Genomic DNA, 14,748 nt, shown 5'->3' on the forward strand with positions numbered 1-14,748 from the left:
GGCGTATGTGAATACTTTTGTAAGTCACCGCGTCAAAGAAAGTGAATGCACTGAATGCAGAGTAATGGAAAACAGAATCACCTGCAGCTCATGGCTGAAAAACAAAACTGTTGGTGGATTTAATGAGGACTAGAACACCTGTAGTTACTGTTTAATGGGGGTGAATCTGAAGGACGCAAATTATTACAAATACTGTGTCTTGGTGTGCAAATTTATAACAAGCTGGACAGAACAAAGACCATTACTTCACTTTAAAAAGAAGTTAAACGTTACTTCTGTTCCTGAGACAGCTTAGGTCTTCCAACATCTGTCAGACGAGGCTCAGGATGTTTTATGAGTTCTTGGGCACCAGAGCTCTTACTGGGGCAGCAGACTGAGGGCGGCGGGTGCCAATAGGCTGAATAAACTGATCTGCAAGGCCTGTAATGTTGTTGGGTTGGAACTCAACTTTTTATGTCAAGGAATAGAAAGCTGATTAAGTTAAGGGCAATAATTCATGCCCAATGCCTGCTGGTCAGTCGCAGAAGCTCATTTAGTAACGGACACATTCACCACGAGGAACCACGGAGAAAACCTGAGGAAATAAGGCCGTCAGACTCTACAAACTGCATAAATTCATTATTTTTTATTTCTTACTGTACACAAATATATCTGAATCTAAATATTTTTATTATTAATTGTTTTGCTTTGACGTTTTAGACAATTGACCTATTCATACATTTCTTACATACAGAGTTCATGTCTTTGTTTCAATGGCATTTCTCTCTACAGTTTTGATTCTTTATAGAAACTACCCTGTAGTGTAGCTTCTTTCACTAACAAATTTACAATAATACCAAAGTTAAGATTGGATTTCCACAACAGGATTCCACAAAATAATTCTTTTTTTTTAAAAGCACAGAGGGAAAAATCCTCCTTAGTCTACTTTGCATGTATTTAGGTTAATGGCATCACAAGAGGTTCAAGAATTTAGCTAATCAGCTGGCATTAGTAAACCCTTGGGCAACAGAGGGTCTTGTTACAGATTTAAACATGGGCTCTAAATTCCAGTTCCAATCCAGTCTGCGGCGGTCTCCTTCACATACCGCGCTGCCTCCGTTTGCTTCATTGTGGCCAGATTTTGCGGAAATCCATGCACTGTTTTCCCAGATCAGATGTTTTGCTGCATTCATAGAGAACACGTTGAAAGGAGGATTTTAATTAAAACCAAGGTAAACCAAATAAAAGGAAACAATACCAGAAATGCAAATGTATGTACTTAAAAGAACAAGCTTGCAAATGTAGCTTAATAGAATTACTGTCCTTGGCAGTCATTTCTATCCACATCTAAATGTATATAAATTAAGTTTATATTAAGTTTGACTGATTTCACAGTAAAATGCAATAGAAAGCTGTTTACATGAAAGTAATTAAAAAATGTTTTGTTTAAAATACCTACTTTGTCCTTTTGAAGATAGTTCCTCTGTGATGGGCTAAGTCTGCGTCTTTGATCCAGGGGACCTGGGTTTGAGTCCCGGCTGCGTCAGGAAGGGCATCCGATGTAAAGAATGCAAGCTATACTGATTTGCTGTGGCGACCCCTGAATGACAGAATGCCCAAAAGTACTCACATCGCTTAATCTTTTGACTCTTAGATCCCAAGCATGTTGACATAGCACTGACCAGATCCCAAACCTTTAAGGTGATTGCATCCTTATGCACATGGACGTTATCAATGCCGCGGCGTGCACAGTGGTATCACGCTTGCTCACTTGTCTCAGTAGGCGTTTAGGAAGAGAAATGAAAGATTGATTCCCAGTTTCCACCAGCCGTCACGGTTACTTGAAGTATCTCATTTAGAACTGCCGTTGCGTAGTCGTTGTTGTGATTGAGATGTGACTGTGATATGAGTCCCTTGGTTCATTAGCCCAAAAATATACAGCGAAATCATTTTAAGCGCAGGAGGATCACTCCTGAACTTTTACACCTCGCTATATCGGATTTGTAATAAAAATTGATTGTCCCATATTTCTTGTGATTACAGCAGCTGCAATCAATTTCTCAGTTGTTTTTGTGTCCAATTACTTCCTTGAACAAATCCCCACAGTCCCCTTCCTCTGATGCTGCAGCTCAGCAAACAAGGCAGAGCCTCACGTTGTCTGCAACATTTATCCACAGTGCAGCTGTTTCCTGTTTAAAACCCACTTATTAAGTACAGGACATTGCAAAAGTATTTGTTCTCCTTGAGCTTTTTTTTTCCCACAATTATCACGTTACAACCACAAATTCTAATATTTTATTGGGATTTTTTGTGGCGGACCAACATGAAGAAGTACATAATTATGAAGTAAAAGGAAAATAATACAGTTTAAAAAAGAATTACACAAATGGGGTGGGTTTTTTATGTTGTCCTCTGATGATAGCCCCAAATATCTCGAGTTATGCTGCCACAGGCTTAGGCAGCTGGAGAACATCAAGGTCTATTTCTCTCACTCTGCTGAGATCTCCTACTGTTCTCCAATGTTGTATTATTTGTTGTTATTCCTGCTTTTAATTTTATGTTCTCTCTGTCTTTTTTCTCTTTATAGTAGGTACACCTGGTCTGGTGTTCTGTTAGCTGTGACATCATCCAGGGAAGCAGATCACCCGCTATTACCATCTAACATAGAAAGTACTCCTGGGTCAATGTGAGCTTCTGTTCTTTCTGTGTCTCTGCTCTGTCTTCTCTAAGCTCCAGTGGGTCGAGGCAGATGACCGTTCACACTGAGTCTAGTTCTGCTGTTAAAGGGGAGTTTTCCTCTCCACTGTCACTTCATGCATGCTCAGTATGAGGGATTGCTGCAAAGCCATCGACAATGCAGACGACTGTCCACTGTGGCTCTACGCTCTTTCAGGAGGAGTGAATGCTGCTTGGAGAGACTTGATGCAACCTGCTGGGTTTCCTTAGAGAGGAAACTTTCTGACCAATCTGTCTGGAGCACTTGATGGAATTGACTTTGTAAAGAGCCTTGAGATGACATGTGATGTGAATTGGCGCTATATTAATAAAACTGAACTGAATTTAGCAATCAAGAATACGAAAACCAAGGGACATAGCAGACAGGTCAGGGAGAAAGGTATGAAGTTTAAAGCAGTGTTGGGTTAAAAAAAACACCAAAGTTTTGAAAAGTTCTAATCCATCATCCAAAAATAGAACGAGTATGCACAACTGTTACCCTGCCAAAAGTGGGGCTGTCACCTTAAGACACAGCCTGGGCAAGGAGAGCATCAATCAGAAGAAGCCAGGAGCACCAAAGGCTATGCTGGGAGAGCTGGAGAGACCCACATACAGGTAGGAGAACCTGTTGAAGGGGCAACCATGAGTTGTGTCACGTGGGGGACACAGCAAGCATGTGGAAAAAGGCAATGCCTGGTAGAAAACTGAAACCATACATCACCCTAAACACACCCTCACCATGGTGGTGCTGGCACTCTCGCAGATCTTTTTCTTCTAAATGGTGAGGAGCTAGATGCACGACACTCCTGGGATAAAACAGAGGTAGCAAAAGGCTTAAAGCTTGAGGCGGAGGTTCACCTTCCAGGAGGATAAAGGCCCTGGACCCACAGCCAGATTTGCTATGGATGGATTTGGATCAAAACATTTTTTGTTAGTATGTAAGTTAGACTGGCCAGAAAGCGGGTTCTGATCCAAATCCAAACGACAAGCTGTGGTAAGACGTGGTGTTCACACAGGTTCCTCAATCCAATCTCACTGAGCTTAAGCTGTTTGGCAGAAGCAAATGGGCAAATATGTTTGTCTCCTAATGTTCAGATCTGGTTGGGATATACCACAAAAGACAGAAGTATTAAAATAAATACACAATCCACCTTCACAGATTTTTCTCATGCATCATTTTTCTCCTTCTTCAAAAATCCTGGCTACTTTTGGTCAGTCTAGTAAAATATGCCCCAATAACATATATTTTAAAGTTTGTGGTTGTAATGTAACAAACTAAGGAAAATGTCAATTGGTACAACTGCCATTCCAATACACAGTACATCAAATTCCACTTTCATCTAATATTTTATCTCTGCGCCATGAATATTCATGAGGATAATTTCCCACATGTTCCTGCTCTGTGATTCTGCTTGGATTCATGTGACCTATTTCACACATTTCTACTGGCTCTGCTATCAGAATCGGCTGTGTGGTCTAACCTTCTGCTCTTTAAGAATTTAATTCTGAGCTGTACAGCAGATAATGTCCAAGCATTTTTTGAACTGAAGAGCAGTTTTGCATAATGTCAGCTTTTTAAATGCAGTGATGAAAGTTAGAAGGCAACGTATCTGTGGAAAGGCAAAGCTTTGTAATGCTTTGTTTTTTTTTTTTTGTTTTTTTTATTTGACCAGGTGTTCTTCTGCAGTGAAGTTCAGGAGAAAGGACTAAAAGTAACTTGCTGTGGTGCAACAATGAAGATGAAACGCGATTGTTCAAGGCAGCGGTGAATAACATATGATGATGAATGATCCAAACAAATCTACATTTGGCTCCAATACAGCAGCACAAAGCGAGCCGGTTTCCTTAAGCAATTAATCACCATAATGTTTGCCTATTCAATAAGGAAACTAACAGAGGAAAAGAAACAGACCTGTTTACACACAGGCGCTGCTTGTAATGTAGATTACTTGCTTTGTTATTGTCATCAAAAGTTTTCCTAAAAGATATATAAGCTCTTTCTATCATAAGCAACAAAAAAAGAGCTCAGATCGAGATAGGAGTTTGATTTATAAGATAAGGGAAAAATACTTTAATGCAAGGATGCAGGAAGACAATATTATGTCTGGCTACACTGAAAGAAGTTCACACACACACACACACACACACACACACACACACACACACACACACACACACACACACACACACTGCCACCATCATCCCTTTCCCTCTTTGAGTAGACCAAAACTGTTTTTCTATTGGATTTTTGATCTCTTCCTCTGAAGGGAGTGTGCCCATTTTTTATTGATCTTAAGCTATCTCACGCTGGGAATCTTCCGTCCTATAATGAAAAACAGATGGAAAAGTCTCTCAAATCAATCCCGTTGAAATTCTCAAGAAAACCTGAACTCAAGGTGCCAATAATTACATATGGTAAGAAATATTAACGTCTAGGAGTGGCCAAGCCAGAGTCTCACTTGAAGGTTTGGGTGACAGCATGGAGGCCCTCCAGCCTCAGAGACTTGAGATAACTTGTAAAGCCTTCAGTGGAAACAGGCGAACATACATTCTTTTTATATCTCTCTCTGTAGATGTAGAAGCAGACTCCGAGGATGTTATCTTCTACTCTCTTTTTTTGTTGCCTTTTCTACCTTTTAATGTTTTGCCTCATTATTTTATCTTCCTTTCTTTCTCTTTTACCTTTCCGTTTCTGAGTCCATAGGATCTGAATCCCAAAATAATATCTAATATAAGGTTTTTTGCATATACATAAAGTGAAGCACTATAGCCAAAGCAATAATGCTTCCCTTGTGAAAGTGAATCTGTTGGGCTCTCTTTGCCATTAAGACAGCAATTCTTACCGCAACACATATATATAAAAAAGGAAACAGGCAAACATGCAGAAGGCTGTGATAAAGATGGTTCCCTTAATTATTAAGAAGGGTACACAAACTTTTTTTGACATGTTCATTGATTTATTATTTTTTCAAACATCCATGTCTCTTCAAAAGCAAACATGTTGGCTGAATGAAAACAATTTCAAATGTAGAAGCGGTGGTGGTATAAATAACTATGATTGTGTCTGTATAGTTAGTCTGAAATATATATATATATATATAGATATAATAGATATAAATATATATACATATACATAGATAGAATATATGATGTATATATATATACAGATCGAGACAGATCGATAGACAGATAGATAAAACAAGAGAGATAGAGAGATATGAATACTGATTATACAAATATATACCACAGATTATATAGAATATATGATATATATAATATAATACTATATATATAACCACAATATATATTATATATATAATATCTATATTATATATATAATATATATATATATATGGCGACAATAAAGATTCTTGATTCTTGATAATAGCCTATCTATATGCATATAATTCATTTATAGATTCATCTGATGGCAGAAATCCATTCTACTTTTGTTTCTTAAAACCATAAAACAATAAGTATCACATGAGCAGTCAACTCATTTGTTACCACATACACACAGACTGCTTGAGTTATTTAATTTTAAGCATTTTGTTTTGCCCATACTGGGCATGGGCCAGGATGATATTCACATGGTATGATTATCATGAGTAAAAACACTACACCGCCACAGTAGTTACACAAGGTTTTAATGAGGGTGGAGTGGTGACCTAGCAGTTAGAGAGCAGGGCGCTTGTGTCATGGAGAGGCCGCAAGTTCCTGGGTTCAAATCCCACAGACTGCCACTCTGGGTCGCTGAGCAAGACCCTCCGCCCCAGAATCCTTCCTGGGTGCTGCACAGTGACAGCCCACTGCTACCTAAAGTCATGGGTTAAATGCAGATGACAAATTTCATTGGAATGCAATGAAAACTAAAGATAATGATTATAATAACATTATATATTAATTTTAATAAAAAATCTAATATTTTTCTAACTACTGCTTGAAGATTTGAAATTCCTATATAAGAGTTATATACAGGATTTATTTATTATTTAGCTTTTATACATAAACCTGTGTATAGAATAAATATCTTCTGAATTAAGTTTTCAATTGCTCCTTCAGCAGATTATTATATCTTCATTCTGCTTCTAAAACAGGAACACAAGCTCCTAGTAGCGGGTAAATGACTCAGGCTATTTGCTTGGGTAGCAAGCTTCCATTCAGATGCCTCTCGCAGTTTACTAACTTTTATCTTTAAAATAGTTATGGTTGGAGCTGCTTTACTTCACAAGCCATAACTATCTTGTCTTGTCACTGTCTGCAGCAGTAGAGTATTCATCTTTATGCAAGCTGACCAGCAGTGTGCAGGAATACGCAGCCGTTCCAGACTTCCAGTAACCTCCATATCTCAAGAGAAGTTGTATTTACTTATTTTAACTGATCGATGAGTATTAAAAACAAAAAAAAAAAACAAAGGTTTTTAAAACCAGTGGGAAAATTCAGACATTTGTATACCTACATTTAAATGGAAAATGGTAATTTGTTATTTAACTGTTCACTCTTTTTTTAGTTCAATGCACATACAGCTGGCAGTGTCACACACATCATTTTAGCTATGGTAATCATCGTACCTATGGTAATGAAAGTATTTGCAATATGCCTTGCATCTGCTTCCCAGTTGTTACATCCCTGCTGTTTTTGCACCGTTTTTACATTCTTTTAAATGGTTGGTTGGTGTTTTTTAATCCATAAAAATACACACGTCTCTTGCATATCTCTTTTGCTGTTTTAATAAGCAATAACTGTACACTATTTTTTTCTTATATGTGTAAAGTTGCCCTTATTGTACAGTCTCTCTTTCCTGTTTTTACATTTTTACCTTTCTGCGCATCTAAAAGCTTCCATTTCAGCTTAACTTTGCTGCTGGTACACCTGGATTTCCCCACTGTGGGACAATAAAGCGCACATTATTCTACTCTATTCTCTCTGACATTGTCACCAGACCCAAATAACAAGAAGCTCTTCGGCGCCGCATGGATATGAGTGGAATTAGAATTAAGCTGTCATTACCTTGAAGCCAGTTGTGCCGGTAATTGTGAGAGGATGACAACAGGTTGGCCAGCATTAACTCTCATCTTCCTTTGGCGGGTTCAGCACCCGCCTGCTGGCCACCGGCCGAATGTTTTTCTGACAGGCTCAGCAGGAATGATTGATGCCTGAAGGTCTCTGATGGTGAGTGCATCTCACTGCCAAGCTGCTCCATCCATCCACCGTCCTCTCATGAAACTCATTTAGGCCACACCTGTCCTTGCACGCTTTGATTCTCGATGCTGTTTTTTTTTTTTTTTGCTTGTAGGCTTACAGCCTGGTAACGCGTACATGTTTCCAAGATAAGGCAGCACTGTGAGGCACTGATAATTTGCTGGACATTTGATCACCTTTGGGGGATTTCTGTTGCGATGTAGGCTGGAAAATCTGTAAATCTATGTTGTTAAGCTAATGGTGCTTCAGGGCTCTATTTAACAAAATCTTTGAAAAGCTTTTAAGTCTAATGTTCCTTCACAGACATGTATGTTGTTCAAAACAAAATGCACCCCTCTGTTTGGTATCAATACATTCTGCATCTTCGTTGTATATTTGACTGGAATGCTCTGCAGTATTGAGAAGTCTTTATCTTCTTTTTATGCCACACACATACACACACCTCACACCTTAGCTCCAAAGAATTGTAAACCCACCAAAGTCCTGACACTACTGCATTTCATTGGTATTTTAAGCAAAGAGTTGTGGGGTCTTAGAAGTCAGCTGGCATTAATTCCTCTGAGGCGAACGGATTCTACTTCTCCCCGGAAAGAGGCTTAAGAGAAAGTTCTCCTGCTTTCAAATGACTATTTCTCCTTTCTCGTAAATATTTTATTCCATTTCGTTGACAGGTGAACAATAGCTAATTAATTGTGATTATGTCTGATGTTCAGTAATCACTTTAACGGTGCTCCGCATAGATTTATTTTCTTTACATTTGCAAATAATAATCTAATTTGACTGACTACGGGAGTTAACTAATGGTCTCATTGTTCTCAGGTTTGTGGGCAATGGGCTGTGTTAGGTGCAGGTGTACTGTAGCCTACACATAATACATCATGGCAAACAAAAATGATTTAAAAAGAAACTGAAAGTTGATGCAGCTTTGTGGAGAAAAAGAGATTATTTATTTTTTTTCCCACCAAAACGTTAATGCTAGCAAGCTAACAAAGAGTGCAACTAGCTCGCAGACAAATCTTTTGAATTAAACATGACAAAAAGCATAAATTAGCTGTAATATTCTGGCTTTACTGAACAGTTCGCTCAGTGTGAGGTGTTAATGTCAAACAAGTGTCCGGTTTTTGTTTTTTTTAAATCAACTTCTCCATTTGCATCACATTTATTGTGGCAAGTTTGGCGAACCAGCGATTAGCGTGGGTGTTACAGTGCGAGGCTGTTTGAACAAAGCCTAGTTTTTGACACATGGAAATGGCTGCAGTCTGTGGTGAGCTGAGGTCCACAACGAGCCGGGAAAACCCTCGCTCCTTGCAGAAATCCAGGGCCTTGCGCGTCAGCTGCGAGCCCAGGCTCCTGCGGCGCCATGCGAACGCCACAACTGCGTGACGCATATGGGCATAACCTCTGTCGCCGGTGTCTTGATTAAACTCTCTGTTGCTCACTCCTCCGTTCAAGTCGTCAAACCTTTCGCCTTCTTCCTCCCCACTTTTGCCCACGACCGCCACCATCCCCACCACCTTGGCTTGGCCGTTGACGTCTGCCTCTGCCACCCAGAAGCCGTTGTCGGGGTTTTCCAGGTAGCTCGCTTGAATGTCAGCCATGTCTGTGCTAAGCCTCCCCATCATGTAGCTATTGTAGATGTCATGGCAGCAGTAATAAATGAGGCCGGCCCAAAGGCTGCCAAAGAGCAAAGCCTGGAAGTAGGAGCTGCCTCCGAGGACGTAGCCAGCCATGGAAATGCTCAAAGCAATGCCGATGTGGTCTGGGTTGCTCATTGCCTTGAAAAATGCCGGATAAACGTGTTCGAGTATCCCGTCGTGAAAAAGTGACATGACCACATGTTCGTCTGAGGGTTTGTATTCCCTGATGGAGAACTGAACTGAAAAAAAAGGAGAAGGGTGGGGTGGGGGTGAGGGAAAAAGGGGCTCAGTGAGACTAATCTGTCTGCTGTTGCAATCACAAATTCCTAATGGATTTCACAATAGGCTCAATAAGCTTAAATCATATTTAAAAGAAAAAATAAAGCCATCAATATACCTCTTATTGAATCTCAGAATTTTCATTGTAATTAAGGTCTTTGCACATTAATGTGAAACCTGCATTTGCAAGACAACCAGAGGAGAAATTTACAATTGAAATTATTAGACCATTATTTCATTGTCAGGTTCGAAGCATGAGTCATTGTAGGACGGAATACAATTAGGTCTCAAATGCACTGCTGATAAAAATCCAATCAAGGTGAGATCTTGAGGCAACAAACAAAAGGTCTCAAGTTCCGCTGAATGTGTGACATGCCATCTGGGCATTTAATTGGTAACATTCATTTTCACTCCCTCTCTCTCTCTTTCTCTCTCCCTCTCTCATATTAGTAATCTTGATTATTATCAACTCCTCTAGCATGGAAAAAATGCATAAAGAAGCTGAAAAGAGTCAAACTTACAGTCGCTTTTGTGGGCCATGCCGACTCTTTCCCCTCGTCTTCCGCTCACACTGAAGTACTTAACGCTGCTGCTGCTGCTGCGCCTGGACTTAAGCTACAGATTGTGATAATCAGCCGTTCATGAAAAGGACTGAAATTAGTCTGAGCATGCTCACCATACACACACATAGCGGTAAGACCTTAAACGACAGACGACCGCTGATTGTACAAAGCAATGAACAATGTTTATACTAAATCACACAGTTAAATTGAGATGATATCGATTTGTGGAAGTGTGTTAAAAGTTTGATTAAAATTATTCACAGCAATGATTTGATTATGAAACATAGACTTTTTTTTTCCTAAACTTAATTAGCTTAGTAAAGAACTCATCACTGGGTTTCTTTGGGAGGATGAACACAGATCCTGAATAAATTAAGTGCCTCTGAGCAGAATGTGAATTCAGTGCTCGATTGAGGTTTTAATAGACAATCCCCAGACTAAAGTGTTCTTAATACAGGTGCATCTCAGTGAAATAGAACAGCATGGAAAAGTTCAAAAAGCGAAAGTCAGATATTATTCATTACACACAAAGGGATATATTACAAGCCTCTATTTCTGTTAAGTTTGATGATTTTATGAAATCATCAGATAATGAAAACTCAAAAATCTGTTTGTCAGAAAATGTGAACAATACATATGACTCAACAAAGGATGCAGAATTTTTTTAATATATATTCTGCTTCCTATATATAGAAAAAAGTCAGCCTGCTGAAAAAGTATGCCGCACAATGTCTGCATAGTTGCAGCTACTTTTGCATGCACTTCTGCCTCGATGCAGCGTGGCATGAAGGCAACGCATTTTTGGGTCTGGTGTCTCTCATTTTCCTCTTGAGATTAGTTCATAGTGTTTACGTAAGATGAATTTGTTGGCTAGTCAATCTAAGTGATACCATGGTCATTAAATCACATTTTGGTACTTTTGGCACTGTGGTCATGTTCTCAGTCCTGCTGGAGAATAAAATCATCATCTCCATGAAGTGTGTCATTTAAGGGAAGGTGTGAAGTGGTCAGAAAATGCCGTGGTAGACAGCTGTGTTGATTTTAAACTGATTAAAACTCAGTGGACCAACATCCAGTAGATGACAAGGCTAAGCAAATCATCACTGACTATGGTAACTTCACTCTTTCTTTGGACCACTGGTTTCAGTCTTTCTTCATCTTGATCCAGGAATGCTTCTGACGCTGTCTCTGGTTCGGAGGTGACTTAACACAATCCATCAACGATCCTCTCAAAGCTGTTGTTTTCCCCATTGCTTCTGTTTTTACTGAAACTCTTTTTTTCCCTGGAGTAAACCTTCCGTTGTTCGTTAACAGCCAGCTTCTTTAGCAATGAACTTTTGTTGGTGACTCTCCTTGTCAATGACTGTCTGGTGGATTCTTGCCAAGTCGTCAGTCTTTTTCATGACTCAGTAGGATGTAACCTGACCCTTTCATGTCTAAAAATACTTTGTTTTATTTGTCCTATGTAAAATTATATTTTTTTAGGAACCTAATTTTTTGGTTTCTTTTAGCTGTAAGGAACAATCAGGGAAATTAACTTAAACAGTTGAAATGTATCACTCTGCCTCTCTGTGTGTGACTCTATATAACATGAGCATCAGTTTTTTTAATTGTTGTACTGACGTAAATAAACTTCCTGATTATGTTCTAACTTATCAATGATCTGTACCAGCCTTTGTGAGTAAATGCATTTTGGGGCGGTCCTGGTGGTTTCTTTCCTGAAGTCCGAAGTGCTAATAAAATGAATACTGTCTATCTCCCTGACATAAAGGTCTCCTATGCTGTTGGTGTCTTGTGCAATAATCCGGTGGCCCTTGGACATGATTTAATTTTCCCTGGCAGGATAGGGGCCTTTACACCTGCTTAAATCAATAGCTCTGCCTCATGAATCTGAGAGGGCTTGAAGGTCGAGTTGTACTGGAAGCGTCTAGAAACATTTCGCAACCGCCACGCAAATACTGAACCTTGAACCTCGAAACTCACCAACACTGAAATCCCATTTGGCGAGGACAAATCCCCTCAAAAATCCCACCCCCTTCCCCGTTTCCATCTCAGTCAGGAATTAAATCCCATCGGATCAATCTGAAAGCTTCAGCAACATTAAATACACTGAGAGAAATTAAAAGCACATCATTGTTGGCTTGGTTAAGCTCAATGTGACGCGTTTCTCAGAAAGTAATTATTTCCCACGTTCTGAGAAGAATTTAATCAAGCTTAATGAATTAGTTTACTGAAACATAAAACACTGCAACTGTGCTGTTTTCTAGTTGTTTTGGTGATAGTAATGTCACACCAACCTTGATGCTTTATAGCGATGACCCAACACCTTTAGTATTGAGGATCATTATGATTATTTTTTTTTTTTACCCAGGAAAAGGCCTATATGAATAAAGACTGGTAAAAGGAAAACTCTCAGTTGATCATATTGTCTGTTTTACAGAAAAATACTACTAAGGAAATGGAAATCTTTGCACTCAAATAATTATTACACGGTTGTAGCAACTTTGTAACAAGAAGGATAGCGTTTGCATGTTCTTCCCATGCATTTGTGGGTTTTCTCCAGATACACCAGCTTCCTCCCACAGTAGAAAACATGACATTTACTTTAATTTGTTGTTTCTTTGAGCGAGTGCATGCATAGTTGTCCTATGTGTCTCTGCGTTGCTGTGATGGACCTGTACAGGATGCTGGAATTATCCTCCTCATGACCCTGCAGTGATAAGCGGGTATACACTATATATAGAAGGATAATTGTGGCATATCAGCGCACACATTCTTTGAGGCCATTTATTGTTCCTGGAAAAAAACAAATTTGGGTCTTTGTGCAATGATCCAGTTGTTGGTTAAAAGAAGACAATAGACTGCTTGTTATGGACAAGGGGTCCAACAGCTGAGGAGGTGGCCAGCTGACCAAGCTAACCAAGTTAGGATGCCAGGAATGTGGGGGGCTTGGAATAGGAGGCTAAGCAGCAGCCATAAACTGAGCAGGGCTTTCTAGTGCAGAAATGTGGGCTTACTGAAAGGTATGTTTAATACATACTTAAAGTTTTTTTTTTTTTAAAGGTGCATACCATTTCCACCACACAGGCGGAAATGATGAACGCTGAACCGATAGATCAGACACTGGCTAACCAAAACTGCAAAGTGGTTCTATGTGTCTCTTGAACATTTTCAAGTTTTGTCAGGTTACTCCTACACACCCTATTGTACGATAGTAAAATTGTATGTGTGGTGCAAACATAATGTCATGCATGATCGGTAGGTGGAGGGAAAAGGATATGTTTTTTAAAAATCTTTTCACAGATAAAAAGCATCTAAGAAACATTCCAGAAAGTTCAGGGATGGAGTAGTGGAGAAGAATTAAGTTGCAAAACAATATCTTAAGCTTTGAACAGAGTACTGTTCAATCCATCAATAAAAGATGTCTGAAACGGAAGAGAATATGACAAATGACAGGGGTCACCACCAATAGTTGCAGGTCATAGCTACAAGTTTTTGATCAAAACAATACATTCTTCAAAAATAACACAGCCACAGAATCTGGATAGTAAATAAATTTGATGGGTCCAAAAATATATAAATATTTACTTCTGGTTATGATGCCAACGTCGACACGAAAGGATTCTGCACAAACAGGAATAGTAGGTTAAAGTCAAGAAAGAAATTAAAAAATTATATAAATTGGTCTCATTTCAAAGGATTACTTAAAATAACCTCCTGAAAATCAAACTGAGAGAAAAATGGGGAACGTGAGTGTGAACAAATTAGCAACAGGGGTCAACAAACAGCATTAGAATAAAAACAACACTAAGACAGCCTTGAAAATAGGATCCAGAAATATTCAGGCGGAGCTGGAAACAGAATAGGGTTGTTTGTGGGTGTCTGTATTAAATAACGTGTAAGTCCTCTTCTGCTGTATCATGCATTTTATGACCCCCACATAATTTAATTTATGAGCTTTACAGATAATTACACACTGAGTACGTCCTTGGCCTTAACAGTCCAAAAATGTGATAAGCAAATAAAGCAATCCAGACGGGGGAGTAAATGGACAGAGAACCACAAATGCAGTACGTGGACAATTGGACAGGGGAAGAGCATTACTGAGTGTATTGGTGGAGTGTATTTATACATGTATTAAACTTATGTGCCTATACCTATAAAGCTTTTTTTCTACTAGTCACAACATTTCAGATTCATTATAATTTGTGTTTTGGGCTCAGCTACCCATCATTAAAAATATACAAAATAGGATTCAGGCAAGATATTGTCGCCTATTACCCTTTTCTAAAGGCTCTTGTAAAATAGTTTAAGAAACAAAGTTTTTCTACAATGTTTAGAGTAATATTTATGAATGTTGTAGTATTTTTGCA

At 39.0% G+C, this 14,748-nt stretch overlaps 1 protein-coding gene across 1 annotated transcript; it reads right to left on the reverse strand.

The window, feature by feature from the left end:
- Positions 1-8,820: 8,820 nt before the first annotated feature.
- On the reverse strand, positions 8,821-10,444 carry LOC105926855 (N-acetyltransferase family 8 member 3). The gene is made up of 2 exons (XM_012863342.3): positions 10,334-10,444; positions 8,821-9,772 (listed from the first exon to the last, which is right to left on the reverse strand). The coding sequence occupies exons 1-2, from the start codon at positions 10,350-10,352 to the stop codon at positions 9,027-9,029; spliced, it is 765 nt and encodes a 254-aa protein (XP_012718796.2). The 5' UTR covers positions 10,353-10,444; the 3' UTR covers positions 8,821-9,026.
- Positions 10,445-14,748: the final 4,304 nt, after the last annotated feature.

Source organism: Fundulus heteroclitus, chromosome 1 (assembly GCF_011125445.2).
Source record: "Fundulus heteroclitus isolate FHET01 chromosome 1, MU-UCD_Fhet_4.1, whole genome shotgun sequence".
Classification (NCBI taxonomy): Eukaryota; Metazoa; Chordata; class Actinopteri; order Cyprinodontiformes; family Fundulidae; genus Fundulus; species Fundulus heteroclitus.